Here is an 18,325-nt window from a genome sequence, read left to right as displayed (position 1 = left end):
CAACAAAAGCAAAACGAGGATAATGGAATGTAGTCAAATTAAATCGGGTGATGCTGAGGGAATTAGATTAGGAAATGAGACACTTAAAGTAGTAAAGGAGTTTTGCTATTTAGAAAGTAAAATAACTGATGATGGTCGAAGTAGAGAGGATATAAAATGTAGACTGGCAATGGCAAGGAAAGCGTTTATGAAGAAGAGAAATTTGTTAACACCGAATATAGATTTATGTATCAGGAAGTCGTTTCTGAAAGTATTTGTTTGGAGTGTAGCCATGTATGGAAGTGAAACATGGACGATAACTAGTTTGGACAAGAAGAGAATAGAAGCTTTCGAAATGTGGTGCTACAGAAGAATACTGAAGATAAGGTGGATAGATCACGTAACTAATGAGGAGGTATTGAATAGGATTGGGGAGAAGAGAAGTTTGTGGCACAACTTGACTAGAAGAAGGGATCGGTTGGTAGGACATGTTTTGAGGCATCAAGGGATCACAAATTTAGCATTGGAGGGCAGTGTGGAGGGTAAAAATCGTAGAGGGAGACCGAGAGATGAGTACACTAAGCAGATTCAGAAGGATGTAGGTTGCAGTAGGTATTGGGAGATGAAGCAGCTTGCACAGGATAGAGTAGCATGGAGAGCTGCATCAAACCAGTCTCAGGACTGAAGACAACAACAACAACATCACGTAAACACACAAAACATCACTTCACAACACAAAACATACTTGAAAACATCTACCTCACATTTTATAAGCCAACTATGTTATGCGTCTTTCCAACATGACGTCCAATACTTGACTTTCTCAACGTCCGACTCTCTAACAAGTTAACAACTAACTAACTATCGCTCACGTGCCCAAAAATCAGAGTTACAAGTATGTCAAAGATCATAGTGACAAAAGAAAGAATACACATAAGAATAATATCATTGCAATATAAACATATCGCTATATCACAAAATGAAATCAAATCTGAATGTTGTCTCAGAAATATGTCAGAAACATAGTAGAATATGGCTGGTATCGAGAGGTTCAAGTGAGGTGCCGTAATGGTTGCGTAATTCAAGTACCATTACAACCCCCTCTTCCATCATGTGGGTCAACCCCTGACAGCTCTCTGGGACCAAGTCCATTACCCAGTTTCTGGCCTGACTGGAGCAGATGGTGTCATTGTGGACCCCTTTGCTATATCCAACACTTTGGGCCACTACTTTGCAGAGATTTTGAGCTCCACCCACTATCGCCCTGCCTACATCAGAAATCAGTGGAGGAGACTCCTTTCAGAATTGGGAATGCTACAATGCTGCCTTTACAATGTGGGAGCTAGATCGTGCTCTCACTCAATCCTGATCTTCTGCCTCAGGGGCGGAAAATGTTCACATTCAGATGTTGCAGCCCCTTTCTCTTGTGGGCAAGCTCTTTCTCCTTCATACTTACAATCATATCTGGGCAGATGGCACATATCCCAGATGCTGGCATGAAACAAGTGTTGTACCCATACCTAACCCCGGTAAGGATAAACATCTTCTGTCTAGCTACTGCCCCATTTCTCTCCCAGCTTTGTTTGCAAGGTGATGGAACATATGATTCGTGCCCGTCTGGCACAGTGGCTGGAGTCTCACAATTTATCAACCTCTGCACAGTGTGGATTTCAAGCCTGCCATTCTGCAGCTGACCATCTCGTCACTTTGTCATGAATGGTTTTCTGTGGAAATTTCTGACTGTGGCTATGTTTTTTTTTACTTGGAGAAAGCCTGCTATACATGCTGGACGACTGGTATCCTCCGTACTTTCTACAAGTGGGGTTTCTGAGGCCACCTGCCCCATTTCCTTTGGGAATTTTTAGAAGACAAAGTTTTCAAGGTACATTTGGGTTTGGCCTCGTGGGACACCTTCATCCAGGAAAACAGAGTACCTGCTGGCTCCTTACTGAGCATCTGTTGCCAACAACCATATTATAGCCTGTCTCCCACTGGGCATCTCTGACTCCCTTTTCATTGAAGATTTTGCAATCTATTGGAGTTCCCCGTGGACTTGTCTCCTTGAGTGGCGTCCTCAGCAGTGTCTCAATCGTCTTTACTCGTGGTGCATTGACAATGATTCTTGCTTTTCCACTGACAAAACCATTTGTATGAGTTTCTGGCAGCACAGTGGCTTTCTTATACCATCTTTACATCTTGTGTGTGTTGCTCTTCTGCTAGCTGGAACTACAAAATCCCTAGGGCTCATGCTTGATAGGAAACTACCTTGGTCCTTTACCTGGCAGCCCACTATACCCGGTTCCTCATCATCCTGTGCGTCCTCAGCAGTACTTGCTGGGGAACAAATTGGAGCACCCTCCTAAGTTTGTACCAATCGCTTGTCCGTTCGAAACCAGAATGTGCGTGTTTTGTTTATGCGTCTGCATGTCCGTTAATCTTACGCCATCCAAATTATAATCCACGATCGTGGAAACTGTTGGCCAGTGGTGCCTATTACACTAGCTTGGTTAAGTGTCTGTATGCAGAAGCTGCTGAACTACCCCTGTCTTACCAAGGTGATGTTTGTCTGCCATGCCTGGCCACCCATCCTATGCTCCCTTCTTCAATGACTCCTTTGACTGCCAGTATGGGGCATGTCCCTCTTCTCTGTTACCTCTTGGGGGTCACCTTCGCTATTGCTCTGGCAGCTTAACTTCACACTACCGGCTACTTTCCCAATGAGTGTGAACCCTTCTCCACCTTGGTTTTGTGTGGTAGCCTTGTTTACCTTTGACTTCAGTCACTTCCTAAGGAAACTACTCTAAGTTTCTTGACCTTTGCACAGAACTTAGCGATAGTACCTTCGTGTACACTGATGGATCTCGGACTGACGTGATGTCAGGTTTGCCTTCATCATTAGCACCGACCATTTTTGGTATTGGCTTCTGGAACACTGCTCAGTATCTGCAACAGAGCTCTTTACCCTGTATCAGGCTGCACAGTACATCCGTTAACACAAGCATTTCAGTTGTGTCATTGGCTTCGATTCTCTCACTGCCCTTCAGAGCTTCTGTGTGATGAACACAGTCCATCCCTTAATGCAATGGGTCCAAGAAAGCTTCCAGTTGTTCACTGTTGATGGAGCCACTGTGATGTTTATGTTGATTCTTGGTCACATCGGTCTGACAGGAAACAAGGCCGCCAATGCTGCAGTCCTCCTACCTCAGCCCACTAATACTCCTATTCCTTCTGATGACTTCTGTGATGCCGTCTGTCAGCAGGTGGTGTCATTTTGGCATCACAACTGGTCATCCCTTCATGGGAACAAGCTCCAGGGAATTAAACCTTTCCCTGCTGCCTGGCCGACCTCATCTCGGTCCTCTCACCATGAGATCATTTTAGCTAGGCTGCATATTGGGCACTGTTATTTTAGCTGTCACCATTTGTTATGTGGTGATCTCCCACCACTTTGTGCTCATTCACCAACCTTTGTTGGTTCGCCTTTTCCTCACCGAACACCCTTTCTTTTTAACCACTTATATTCTACTGTATGTTTGCCATCTGAGTTATTGGCCGTTTTAGTGAACAACGTGTGGGTTGTCAACTGCATTTTAGTTTTTATCTGTTATAACAATATGGTGAAGGACATTTAATTTTAAACAAAACAATACCTAGAAATGTTTTGAGAGGAAATATGTGATTTTTACTATCTGACATCAGAGATTAGTACACTAGAGAAGCTAAACATAAGAAAATAGAATACAGTGAAACCCCTATTTTAAATTTTCTTGCTGTCCAGACTTAAAAAACACAAAATTGATGAAAATGCAGAATCGAGGAAAACGTTAAAACCCCACAATATACGAGCAAAAACACATGTAATTGGCATGTATAATTAAAAATTGCAGTCCTCTCCAATAATTTTTATAAAACCTGTCTAAGGAAGGAAATTAAATGTGCAATAGAATGTTTATACAATAATTTGTGGTAATGACTTTCATCAGTTCTTAAAAAATCATAGATGTATAACAGCAAGTAAAAATCCATCAAAAAATTGAATTTGGTCTGAGTACAAGGTAATCGAGCTGTTTTCTGACATACTATGGCTACAAATTGTATTTTCAAAACATATGTTTTTCAGCAATCATCCTTTGTCCTCACCCAGAAAAATGTAAAAATTGATGAATATGTTGTTCAAACCAGAACATTAGAGCAACTAAATGGTTAAACCATAAGCATAAATGCAAACATCTACTTAATGACATACTTTGTCATCATTGCTGTTATTGTTTACTGCTTTTCTCATGAGCTGCACTTCATATGCTCACCACCATTGAAGTGTTATTTTAGGCTTGATGAGAGAAACAGGGAAATGAAAAAACAAGTTTACTTTCCCAATTGACATTGCAAGCTGATTAGTAGTGGGCTCCATGAATTTCTGTGCATTGTGTAAAATGTAAATTTGAAAGGAAGTTCAGGTGCTACAGTTTCGATTCATACCCTCTGTCACTGCTACCAGTGTGTACGATCTACAGTGTGTGTTGTGTGTGATGTAAAGTATATACACTACATACATGGTTAGTGTATGTAGTTGTTGCAACTGTATCATGTCAAATTTGAACACGAAAGTCATTAAAATATGCTATTGCAAAACATTTGTTCTATTTCCATGTGACATCTCTGCCACAGCACGTCACCTGCATGAAAAGTGGATTTTCAACACTTCACAAGATGCTTTCACGCTATCTGCATGCCCATCACTGAAGAGCCACTCCCCCTTTCCACACATCCAGTAGATGAGCTCATTTCATATGTGTTAGTGTGGTGTGGTGGCTGTGCTGGCTATTGTATGACTTAACAGGTCACAAGCCAGTAAGAGTTCACTAGCCGGAAATGGGCAACGTTTCTCCAGTTATGATCGAGCATATTTTTCAAGACTCAGTGTCTGAATTTAAAAGATTGATGATTGATATTGTTGCTGAATGCAGTAAATCAGAAATACATGCAAAAAGTCTGCCTGCTTATCTGAGTGATAACATGCTTGCCTCCCATGCAAGCGGGCCTGGGTTCGATGCCTTTCTGGGTTTGAGATTTTCTCCGCTCGTGGGCCGGGTATTGTGTTGTCCTCAACATCATTTCATCCTCATCACCGGCGCCAAGCCTCCCAATGTGGCATCAAATGAAATAAGACTTGCACATGACGGCCGAACTTCCCCGAATAGGGGCCTCCTGGCCAACGATGTCATACGCTCATGTCATTTTTTTTTCATGCGTTGGCTCGGTCCAGAACACATCGCGTCAACTGTCTTGTTTTTCCATTACCACTGCAACCTAGCAGTAGTTGTATCATAATTGTACAGTGAAACTAAATGTTGCAAGTTGCGCTGGCAACACCAATCATGGGTTATGTCAGCTTTTTATCTCTCACATCTCCCCTCTCCCCAATGGCCTAAAATATTCTCTTAATTCTGCCACCACTTGTGGTGCGAATCATATGTCAATAGGAAGAAAATGAGATGAAGTCAAGTGAGATGTTGAGTAAGAACTTAGACTTGAGGTAAACTTTACCAGGAATAAATGTAAAATCGGGGAATTTTTAGCATTGATGTTATGGGTATGAATTTATGATGAAGAGTTCCAGAAAACTCAAAAGTAAAACACAGGAAGAAACCATGTGAGTTTTTGTTAAGTGCAGTTGCAGCACTATGAAAGCAATTTTAGGTTTTAGTTTTCTTCATTATTCACTTGAAGGTTTTCAGCATAGTAGCAAATAACTCTCTCTCTCTCTCTCCCTCTCTCTCTCTCTCTCTCTCTCTCTCTCTCTCTCTCTCTCTCTCTCTCTCTCTCTCTCTCTCTTTTCCCCCCCCTGCCCCTCCCTCTCCCCCCCCTCCCTTTCCTATTAATAGAATGTGGTCCATCATATTTTCTTGCTGGGAATTGCCTCTCTGTCTCTTTTTTTAGAGTGAAATAGTTAAAAAGTCTGCATTCACTTGATATTTTTCATTCACCCCTCTGAAATTTACATTTGCTGCCTACCTCTATTTCAGTGAATCAAGACTGTACTCCTTCCTAAAAATAAAAGCACAAACATTCGTAAAGAAATAAAACAGAATAAAAAATAGTGCTAACTCACAGTGTTTAACATTAGGGCCGGAACAGTGCTAACCCCTAAACAAATTCATTACTGGTTATTTTTATTGTTACAAGGTAAAATGAACCAGGGACTGTAACAACATTACATGCATTCATTGGTATACAATACATTAAATTTATATATTGCTAACATTAAAGAATTCTCCAAAATGTAAACAAGTGCTATGTATATCTAAACCTTTTGAGGTTGGACTGGTGGCAATATAATGCTAAGCCACACTTACAATATTTTCAACATTAAATGAATTTCATGGTGTGTAAACAGGATCTGCATCACGATTACATCCATCTGTTTACTCAATTACAAGATTTCGATGTCACTGCCATCGTGACTCTGTGGCATGCCACAGTTTTCATCCAAAGAAAAGAACATAAATATAGTAAGGCAAAACAATGTATGTAGACAGCAAATGCTTTCTAACTTTTGAAATGGAACGACTTGTCAGCTGGATGCAGTGAAGCTTATACCATGGCAGATGTATGATGAGACTGCTTATTATTAATTTGAAGGTTATAACAATGAAAATAATCAATTTTTGACAATATAATGTAATTGGATAGATATCCAATTAAATTAATTTGAAGGTTAGCACTTTCTTCCACCAATCTTGTCAGTTATAAGAGGCAAGCTATCAAAATTCTTGGCTATTCAGGAGGCACTTGTGATTATTTTCCACTTATCCCTAAACTGAAAGTATTTGTATGGAGTGTAGCCATGTATGGAAGTGAAACGTGGACGATAAATAGTTTAGACAAAAAGAGAATCGGAGCTTTCGAAATGTGGTGCTACAGAAGAATGCTGAAGGTTAGATGGGTAGATCACATAACTAATGAGGAGGTATTGAATAGAATTGGGGAGAAGAGAAATTTGTGGCACAACTTGACTAGAAGAAGGGATCGGTTGGTAGGACATATTCTGAGGCATCAAGGGATCACCAATTTAGTAATGAGGGCAGCATGGAGGGTAAAAATCGTAGAGGGAGACCAAGAGATGAATACTCTAAACAGATTCAGAAGGATGTAGGTTGTGGTAGGTACTGGGAGATGAAGAAGCTTGCGCAGGATAGAGTAGCATGGAGAGCTGCATGTGGACTGAAGACAACAACAACAACAACAACAACAACAACAACAACAACAACAACGCTAAGCTTAAGTGTGTGATGTTTGTTTTTACAGTGCCAAAAATATTCCCTCACTGTGGGAAATGCACTACTGTAACAGCATTCTCCTCCACTCTTGCTTGGACATTGTATCACTAGTCCCTCCCTCCACTATCATAATTGAGTTATATTTCAGATATTAATTGAACTACATATAATTTTTAAGTTATTTAAATATGTTTGGTAGATGGTTCAGTTAGATCCATGCCTAGTTGTAACTCAGTAATTCAGTACTAACCATGCTTTCGGTCATTCAATGCCAATTTCTAATGTCTCTCCATCAAAACTATAACCACCTTTCCTTTAAGAAGATGAAGAAGAAGAAGAAGAAGATAGTAATAATAATAAACATAAATATAGCCTACAAACTTCTCTGCAAAATTTGCAACCCCCAACATGAAAAGGAATCAGTGATCAAGAAGGAAATGAGACAGGGTCATAGCCCATCCCCGTTGTTAATTATTCAGTCTGTACGTTGAGCAAGTAGTAAAGGCAACCAAGAAGAACTTTGAAGAAGGAATTAAAGTTCAGTTAGAAGAAATAAAATCTTTGAAGAGACAGCAAAGGACTTGGATGAGCAGTTGATGAGAAGTGTCTTGAAAAGAGCTCATAGTATTAATATCAGCAAAAGTAAAACAAGGGTAATGGAGTGTAGTAGAGTCAGATCAGGTGATACTGAAGGAATTTTACAAGGAAACAAGACATTAAAAGTTGTAGATGAGTTAAGCTGTTTGGACAATAACTGACGATTTTCGAAGTAGACAGAATACAAAGTGGAGATTGATTACTGCACGAAAAGTATTTCTGCAAAATAGAGATTTGTTGGCATCTAATGAAAATTTAAGTAAGTCTTTTCTGAAGCTATTTATGCAGAGTGTAGTCTTGCACTGAAGTGAAAAGTGGATGATAAGGAATTCCTAAAAGAAGAAAATAAAAGTGTCTGAAGAGTGATGTTAGTGAAGAATGCTGAAGATTGTATGGATGTATTGAGTAACTAATGAGGAGGTGGTGGATTGAATTGAAGAAAAAAGGAATTTATGGCACAATTTAACTAAAGGAAGGGATCCATTATAGGACACATCCAGAGTCATGAAGGAATAGTCAGCTTGGTAATGAAGGAAAAATTGTAGAGGTAGTCCAAGAGATGAATACAGTAAACAGGTTCAAATGGGTGTAGGTTGCAGTCATTTATTGGAGATGAAGATGCCTGCACAGAATAGAGTAGTGTGGAGAGTTGCATCAAACCAGTTTTCGGACTGAAGACAGCAACAAAAACAACATCAGCAGCAACTATCAGACAAGGTTATTCAAGGATTCACCTACAATCTACTGTAATTTACAAGTACATTACTACACTCATGGAACAATCTTCTGTTATGACTCTTCACAGAACACACATACTTATCCACAACCACTCCTGGGGCAAGTAATATATGAGGTGCACCTATTATTGGTCTCTCACTATTAGTTTCATACACACATAAAAAAAAGTTTTGCATCACCCCGGTTCCCAGAACTCCTGAAGATAGACGTTTACTGTGGGTATTGTATCAACGGACACAGTCCCTTTGACTGTTCATAGATGTCACTAAACCCACCCAAAGATGTAAACAACCATGCATGAGCAGCACCTCTTAGATGGAGGGTGTCCGACAGCCGACCAGTTCCAACCACTCCACCAGGAAGGAGGTACATGACACGTATGGTCTCTAGTTCAACCATGCCTGGATGGTCAATACCATGTTTTGATCTCGTCTGCATTGTTACTTTGTGCCAGGAAGGGCTCTCAACAAGTGAAGAGTCCAGGTGGCTCAGAGTGAACCAAAGCAATGTTGTTCGGACCTGGAGGAAATATAGAGAGAGGAACTATCAATGACATGCCTCGCTAAGGCCACCCAAGGGCTACAACTGCAGTGGATGACCGCTACCTATGGATTATGGCTCAGAAGAACCCTAACAGCAATGCCACCATGTTGAATAATGCTTTTCGTGAAGCCACAAGTGGTTGTGTTATGACTCAAACTGTGCACAGTAAGCTGCATGATGCGCAACTTCCCTTCTGAAGTCCATGGTGAGGTCCATCTTTGCAACCACGACACCGTACAGCACAGTATAGATGGGCCCAACAATGTGCAGAATGGACCGCAGGATTGGCATCATGTACTCTTCACCGATGAGTGTGACATATGCCTTCAACCAGACAGAGACGTGTTTGGAGGCAACTCGGTCAAGTTGGACGCCTTAGACACACTGTCGAGTGAGTGTAGCAAGGTGGAGGTTCCCTGTTGTTTTGGGGTGGCATTATGTGGGGCCGACATATGCTCCTGATCATGGAAGGCGCCATAATGGTTGCATGATACATGAATGCCATCCTCCGACCGATAGTGCAACTATATCACCAGCATATTGACAAGGCATTCGTCTTCATGGACGACAATTCACGTCCCCCATCGTCCACATCTTGTGAATGACTTCATTCAGGATAATGACATCGCTCGACTAGAGTGGCCAGCATGTTCTCCAGATATGAACCCTATTGAACATGCTTGTGATAAATTGAAAAGGGCTGTTTATGGACAACGAGACCCACTAACCACTGAGGGATCTACGCCGAATCACTGTTGAAGAGTGGGACAATCTGGATCAAGAGTGCCTTGATGAACTTGTGGATAGTATGCCACGACAAATACAGGCATGCATCAATGCAAGAAGACGTGCTGCTGGGCACTAGACGTACCGGCATGTACAGCAATCTGGACCACCAGCTCTGAAGGTCTTGCTGTATGGTGGTACAACAGGAAATGTGTGGTTTTCATGAGCAATAGAAAGGGTGGAAATGATGTGTATGTTGATCTCTATTCCAGTTTTCTGTACAGGTGCCAGAACTCTCAGAACCAAGGTGAAGCAAAACTTTTTTCAATGTGTGTAGTAGTTCCTGCCACTCCTAACCTGAGCTCCATTGTTTGAAGATTCCAAGTGCCACTTAATCATAATTTGCACCTTACATTCTAATTTGTTCCTCCCTATATTGACTTGAAGAGCAGTTGAACAGAATGGACAGTGTCCTGAAAGGAGGATGTAAGATGAACATCAACAAAAGCAAAACGAGGATAATGGAATGTAGTCGAATTAAGTTGGGTGATGCTGAGGGAATTAGATTAGTAAATGAGATTGAGATTAGGAAATGAGTAAGAAAGGAGTTTTGCTATTTGGGGAGCAAAATAACTGATGATGGTCAAAGTAGAGAGGATATAAAATGTAGACTGGCAATGGCAAGGAAAGTGTTTCCGAAGAAGAGAAATTTGCTATCATTAAGTACAGATTTAAGTGTCAGGAAGTCATTTCTGAAAGTATTTGTATGGAGTGTAGCCATATATGGAAGTGAAACATGGACGATAAAAAGTTTGGACAAGAAGAGAATAGAAGCTTTCGAAATGTGGTGCTACAGAAGAATGCTGAAGATTAGATGGGTAGATCACATAACTAATGAGGAGGTATTGAACAGAATTGGGGAGAAGAGGAGTTTGTGGCACTACTTGACAAGAAGAAGGGACCGGTTGGTAGTATATGTTCTGAGGCATCAAGGGATCACAAATTTAGCATTGTAGGGCAGTGTGAAGGGTAAAAATTGTAGAGGGAGACCAAGAGATGAATACACTAAGCAGATTCAGAAGGATGTAGGTTGCAGTAAGTACGGGGAGATAAGAAGCTTGCACAGGGTATAGTAGCATGGAGAGCTGCATCAAACCAGTCTCAGGACTGAAGACCACAACAACAACAACATATACCAAAAGAACCACTTCTCACACCAGTGGGCTTATTCCGAACCTTCTTCTTATTCTGCAGTCATACCAAACCAACATTCCAGAAAGAACCTTCCTTTGTCTTACCATTTTTCACTCACACACCTTTCTCAGTACATCTGAAACAGAATTTTAAATCATACTAACCTGTTGGTAGATTTTCTTCTCCATGAATACCTTGATGTTCCATAGATTTTTCGTGTCATTTCTGTTGCTCTGATGTCATGAAACTTCCCTTTTGAGTAAAAATTGTTTTTTACCAAATTATTTATCCTCCTGTGTCTATTCACTCCATGAGTTACCCCAGCTGGAATGACTTCTATCAAGAACTTCAAATTAATATATAAGTGTTAAACAGCAAAGTATTATTCTTGCCTACTGGAGCCCACAATCCTTCTAGTCCAACTACATTATGAAAATATGAACTGTAAACCTGGGCGAAATTGCTTCTCATGTGATTGAAGTCAAAATTTGGACTGTGGGAAAGCACCATAAAATCAGATTAAAAACTTTTCTGTTGTTTGAACTATTGATTACTTAGTTTGAAGATATTTCGTAATATTTAGGGTAATAAAAACAAGCCTTTAATGCCAGTGTAGGTATAGTAGTTATACAGGGTGATTCAAAAAGAACAACTTTAGGAAATTAAAACTCTGCAACGACAAAAGGCAGAGGTAAGCACTATCTGTCGGCGAATTAAGGGAGCTATAAAGTTTCATTTAGTTGTACATTTGTTCGCTTGAGGCACTGTTGACTACCCCAGGCGATGGATCGGCCGCCAGGCAGCCTGTGACAGAGCACTTCATCACTGGCCTCCAAGAAGCCCTGATCTTACCCCCTGCGATTTTTTCTTATGGGGGTATGTTAAGGATATGGTGTTTCAGCCACCTCTCCCAGCCACCATTGATGATTTGAAACGAGAAATAACAGCAGCTATCCAAACTGTTACGCCTGATATGCTACAGAGAGTGTGGAAAGAGTTGGAGTATCGGGTTGATATTGCTCGAGTGTCTGGAGGGGGCCATATTGAACATCTCTGAACTTGTTTTTGAGTGAAAAAAAAACTGTTTTAAATACTCTTTGTAATGATGTATAACAGAAGGTTATATTATGTTTCTTTCATTAAATACACATTTTTAAAGTTGTGGTATTCTTTTTGAATCACCCTGTATTTAAATAACAGATCTTTTTTTAAAGAACATAAAAATAATTTTAATTTTTAGTGATAAGTATAAATAATTTTTGTTCATAATAGACAGATATGAACAAATTCCTTAACAATTAAATAAGTGATATCGCAAAAACTATGCACCTGAATCTGGACAATTGCTCCTCGTCATTAGGTTCAAGGTAAGTGCATGTCTTTAGGAAGTTTACTTCTTGTTGTTTGTTGATTGGGCAACCTTGTTTCTGCTTCTTTGAGAAATGTTTGATACGTGCATATTCTAGATGAATATATTTCACACTACGAAAGTTTGCAGAATATATGGTAGATGCAGTTGGGAGCATGCAGATCTGAAAGAAAATATTCTGTGTGTAATTTTATCACATAAGACCGTTCATGACAGAGTTCCTCACAGCATTTTTTGAAGTTTTAAGCAAATATGAACATTCATAATTTAACTTGATCTAATTTCAGTTTGTATTTTGAAGGGAAAAAAAAATCAAAAATAATCCACATTATTTCAACAAAACAAGCAGTCAGTTGGGGCAAAAAATGGTCCTTCAGCTAAATGGACACTTGTCTTTTAAATACATGTAGGTATTACTGGGCAATTGTTGTTTATTCAGTATGTCTCTGCTTTTCTTACCAGTGTGAGTTTTTCGAGATGACACATGCACACTGTTTCCAGCACTTACTAAGACGTCACTTCCCTGGTATTTCCTGGTTGCATTTATGCTATCGCCAGCCTGCAACGTTAGTGTGACTGCCTCTTGACCACCTTTGAAATATTTTTTTGCAAATACTACAATACGGGGTGTACATGAAGTCCGGAAACACTTTCCATTATTTATGGCACAAGAACTAAATGTTGTACAGATGTCATACTTATTGCATTTTGAAGAGAAACTCTGAAAGTTTTTTTTAAAAACATTCGATATGCAAACCATGAGTGACCCTGCAGATGTCAATATGGTAATCGAATTCTTGCCATACCCTTTCCAGCATGGCATTGTCGACTGTGGCAGTCGCTTCCCGTATTCTCTCATGGAGCTCTGCTACTTGACTTGGTTGAGGCGGTACATACACCAGATCTTTATTGTGTTCCCACAGAAAAAAGTTACACGGAGTGAGATCTGGTGATCGGGGAGGCTATTACATGAACTCCAACACACAGAAAGCTCGCTCTGCACCTGAACTTGCCATGTTTGCGACTAGCGCTGACCATCGGCAAATTACCAAATTACGCTTGGCAGTATACATGGAAAAAACAAAAAAAAAAAGTTTCATGGTTTCTGTTTAAAATGACACATATATGATAACTGTACAATGTTTGGTTCTTGTGCAATAAATAATTGAAAGTGTTCCCAGACTTTATGTGCACTCTGTACTGTCAAGCAGCAACCATATTTAGTAGACTTTACCTGAAACGAGAAAGTGTTACTCAAATATTACAGCCACTAAAATAACACATTAAAACATTTAATTTTATACTAACAAAATTATTTTGAAAAGAGGCCGCCATTTTGAGTTTGATTTTTAGGTGTTTGTCATGGACCAATTTTGTCTGATACTGAATGTGTTAAAAAGTAATAATTGTTGAGTTGAATACCAATTCAGTTGTTTGTAAAGCAATTTTGCCCAGGTCAAATCATAGTTTGACAAGGCTATTCTGCTACATCCTGTTTTCTTCACAATATACTTTTATTACAATTTGTGACAGAATGTTATGTAATTGTAAGGATTCACATTATCTATCACCACAACCAAACAATTCCTCCGAGCAACATACCTGCATCAGAGACTCACCCCTGCGAACTCTCAGTAAACCTACACTCATTGGAACTGTGTCCACCACAGAAACTGCTTGAAAATGTATTACACTGCCTTCTTATCTGATATGTGAGTGGGTGTAGATTCAAGGGGTGCATTGAATGAAACAATAAGCCTTGTAAACAAAAGACTTTAATGAAAAATAAAAACAAAACACTAACCAAAATAAAGGTAGTCAGTTGAAAAGTACAAATGAGTGAAATTAAAATATGCTGTTGATTAACATTCAGTACCATGTTGGCCCATCCTATGTATTGTAATATGCTAAGATCCTCCAAGATATGCTGTCTTCTGGGTGGTAGGTGGTCAAGACATAGCTGCTCAAGCTTGTCCCAAAGGTCAGTGAAGATGCTTCATGCAATGATACACTACAGTTCTTAAGTACACTTCTACATCTACATCTACATCCATACTCCGAAAACCACCTGACGGTGTGTGGTGGAGGGTATCTTGAGTACCTCTATCGGTCCTCACTTCTATTCCAGTCTTGTATTGTTCGTGGAAAGAGAGAGAGTGTCGGTATGCTTCTGTGTGAGCTCTAATCTCTTTGATTTTATCCTCATGGTCTCTTCATGAGATATATGTAGGAGGGAGCAATATACTGCTTGACTCCTCGGTGAAGGTATGTTCTCGAAACTTTAACAAAAGCCCGTACCGAGCTACTGAGCGTCTCTCTTGCAGAGTCTTCCACTGGAGTTTATCTATCATCTCCGTAACGCTTTCGCGATTACTAAATGATCCTGTAATGAAGCGCACTGCTCTCCGTTGGATCTTCTCTATCCCTTCTATCAGCCCCATCTAGTACGGATCCCACACCGGTGAGCAATACTCAAGCAGTGGGCGAACAAGTGCGCTGTAACCTACGTCCTTTGTTTTCGGATTGCATTTCCTTAGGATTTTTCCAATGAATCTCAGTCTGGCATCTGCTTTACCGACGATTAATTTTATATGGTCATTCCATTTTAAATCCCTCCTAATGCCTACTCCCAGATAATTTATGGATTAACTGCTTCCAGTTGATGACCTGCTATATTGTAGCTATATGATAAAGAATCTTTCTTTCTATTTATTTTCAGTACATTACACTTGTCTACATTGAGATTCAATTGCCATTCCCTGCACCATGCGTCAATTCGTTGCAGATCCACCTGCACTTCAGTACAACTTTCCATTGTTACAACCTGTCGATATACTACAGCATCATCCACAAAAAGCCTCAGTGAACTTCCAATGTTATCCACAAGGTCATTTATGTATATTGTGAATAGCAACAGTCCTACGACACTCCCCTGCGGCACACCTGAAATCACTCTTACTTTGGAAGATTTCTCTCCATTCAGAATGACATGCTTCATTCTGTTATCTAGGAACTCTTCAATCCAATCACACAATTGGTCTGATAGTCCATATGGTCTTACTTGTTCGTTAAACGACTGTGGGGAACTGTTTCAAATGCCTTGCAGAAGTCAAGAAACATGGCATCTACCTCGGAACCCATGTCTATGGCCCTCTGAGTCTCCTGGACGAATAGTCTGAGTCATGTGAACAGACACTTAAAAAATTCCATTTGGCTGAGTCCTGCCTGCTGGAGGAAGGTGTCAACAAGTTTGACGAAGTCTGTGTCTGCATAATTGTCTTGATGGATGAACTCTGTACTGTAGGACTGAACTGTAGGTTGTAGGATCATGTCTCAATACTGCTCAGCCCTGAAATTGCCCTCAATAGTACCCCATCTATCTGATGATCCTGTAGGAGTATATGTCTGAGATGTGTATTGGTATCTAGCTGCTGCCACACTTTTCTACAACAGTCGTCAAGCATCTTGTTAGTCAAGAGGACTCAGTGCCCAGAGGCCACATTGATCATGGGAAGACAATTGCATTCTGTTGGGTTGACATAGCCCACCCAGCTGTCTCCAAAAGTCAATCGACATTTCTATTGCACACTTATCAGTGTACCAAAGAAGTGGTCATAAGCTGATGTTGACTGCAGGCTATCAATATGAGACAGATGTTCCATGCTTTGTGTCTCCCGAATAGATAAGTGAATGTTTTAATGATGTTACTGTGGTGTATATCAACTCAGTGCTCTACTGAACTGCACTGAGAATGCAGGTTCATATTTATGAGCATAAAGGCTGAATATCAATTAGGTGATTACATTAAATGCCTGGGAAATGTGAAAGTCATTTTCATAATTCCATGTAATTTATGCAGTGCCTCAGAAAGATCTTTGTCAGTTTAAGTTTAATTTTTCTTTATGCCAGAGCATTTCTACAGGAAACCTCGATTGTCATTGCTCAGAAATTCTTCATATTTTCTTTTTGACAAGATGTACTGTGAACTGGCTGGTGGAGTGTCCATGAGCAGTTCACCCTACCCGTTGAGACCAATATGTGTATGAAACACATCAACGAAGCATCCCTGGAAACATACTGAGAAACTGACACTCTGATCTGTTACATTGGTGACATGTTTCTTCTATGGTCACATGGAAGACACAAGCTGAAAGATTTATTTTGATACCTCAATTTAATACGTTTGAGATTGTCATCACACAAGTCGAACTGAATCAAAGTCTCTGCTTTCTCCATGGTCTAGTTAAAAGGGTAGCTGATGAAATGCCGGGTACGGTGTGAACTGGTAAAAGATGCACACCAACTTTTATTTGCATGGCGACATATACTGTCTGGCACAGAGGAAGCGAGTGCTCAGAACAGTTCAACAGGAGTCACATCATTTCTGACAGTGTGTCTCACCAACCAACTAGAATACCTGGAGACTGTTTTCCATAATAGTATCTGCACAGAATGGCAAATTTGGAAAGTTCCAAACACAACAATGACAACACATCTGGAGGAACCCAAGAAGACTGTAGCCATTAATTTGCTGTAAGTGCTGTGTAATAAATGAGCAGACTTTGTGAGGTTTAATCGAAAGCAATACATTTCATATGTTCCTGTGGGACTCCAAGTCTGTTATTTTTGTGTATCTTTTCCTTTGATCTGTCATCCTGTTTTATTTTGGAGGAGTGTGATAAAAGGAATGACTGAACTGTCCGCAGATTAAGTGATACACTTTAGCTGGAATCTGTTCATGGCATCATGTACGTTTCTTTAATGCGTCTGATGTTCTGCCACGTTCCATGTTATCCTTGAATGCCTTCTCCACCTTTATTAATATTTCCTACAGAGCACCAAGCCTTTGATTCCAAATACTGGAAAAGTTAAGGGTTATTTTACAGATATTCTGGTTTCACCACATTTGTAATCATCTAAGTTTGTTCTAGGACAATTTGTAAAATGTTATGATATTGCCCTTTTTGTTCCAGTGGTGGCATTGAAAGGGACTGGGTTGGTTCGCCAAGACAGTTTTATGAACCTGGATCCTCGGCTTACAGATGTGCTTGCATAAATATGCAGGCGGCAGAAACATTGCCAATGTTAGGCAATATTCGAGAATATGAGGACTGTGATCCACATGCTACTAGTTGTCATATAAAGAGTTGATGTATGTTACTTGTGACGAATAACATTCCAAACATGTTTTTGTATAAACTATCCCTTTAGATGAACTTTCTTACGGATTTCAGTGGTCAAATATTTTATTGTGATATTTACAACTATGCCCGTCAGTGGACTTGGAAAGCTGGGTCTTGGTACAATGCATCTATAGATTGTTTTTGCCCGCGAAGAGCTATTTATTTTTCGAGTATGGTGGTGAAAGTGTTCAAAATTGGTGTATTATCTTTGGGAACAACAACAATAAGAAAATTAATTACTTTTACATTTTAAATTATATTATTTTCTTAACATCAGTTCAAAATTAATTGTCTTAAGAACTAATTACTAACAAAGAGATAGAGGGGCTGGCCAGTACTTACCTCAGCTCAGTACAGCCGATAGAAACACAAAAAACAACTGAAAATTTAAGTTTCTAGCTTCCGGAATAAATGTTCCTTCATCAGGGAGGAGAGAGGGGAAAGAAAGGGAAGAAGGGAAAGTGGATTTAGTTACTCACAACCCAGGTTATGAAGCATTGCTGTTGCTTCATAACCTGGGTTGTGAGTAACTAAATCCACTTTCCCTTCTTCCCTTTCTTTCCCCTCTCTCCTCCCTGATGAAGGAACATTTATTCCGGAAGCTAGAAACTTAAATTTTCGGTTGTTTTTTGTGTTTCTATCGGCTGTACTGAGCTGAGGTAAGTACTGGCCAGCCCCTCTATCTCTTTGTTAGTAATTGTTTCACATCTTTATAA

The 18,325-nt window shown here is 39.9% G+C and overlaps 1 protein-coding gene across 1 annotated transcript in view; it reads left to right on the top strand.

Annotated features, from left to right (window-relative positions):
- LOC126271911 (neuferricin) overlaps positions 1–17,863 on the top strand; it is a 66,107-nt gene extending 48,244 nt beyond the window's left edge. Inside the window, exon 4 of the mRNA XM_049974301.1 lies at positions 17,400–17,863. Coding sequence (XP_049830258.1) covers positions 17,400–17,577 — 178 coding nt within the window. The 3' untranslated portion in view covers positions 17,578–17,863. The remainder of the gene's footprint in view (positions 1–17,399) is intronic.
- Positions 17,864–18,325: the final 462 nt, after the last annotated feature.

Source organism: Schistocerca gregaria, chromosome 5 (genome assembly GCF_023897955.1).
Source record: "Schistocerca gregaria isolate iqSchGreg1 chromosome 5, iqSchGreg1.2, whole genome shotgun sequence".
NCBI lineage: Eukaryota > Metazoa > Arthropoda > Insecta > Orthoptera > Acrididae > Schistocerca > Schistocerca gregaria.
Note: the sequence above shows the minus strand (reverse complement) of the source record. Positions and strands in the feature narration are given on the sequence as shown.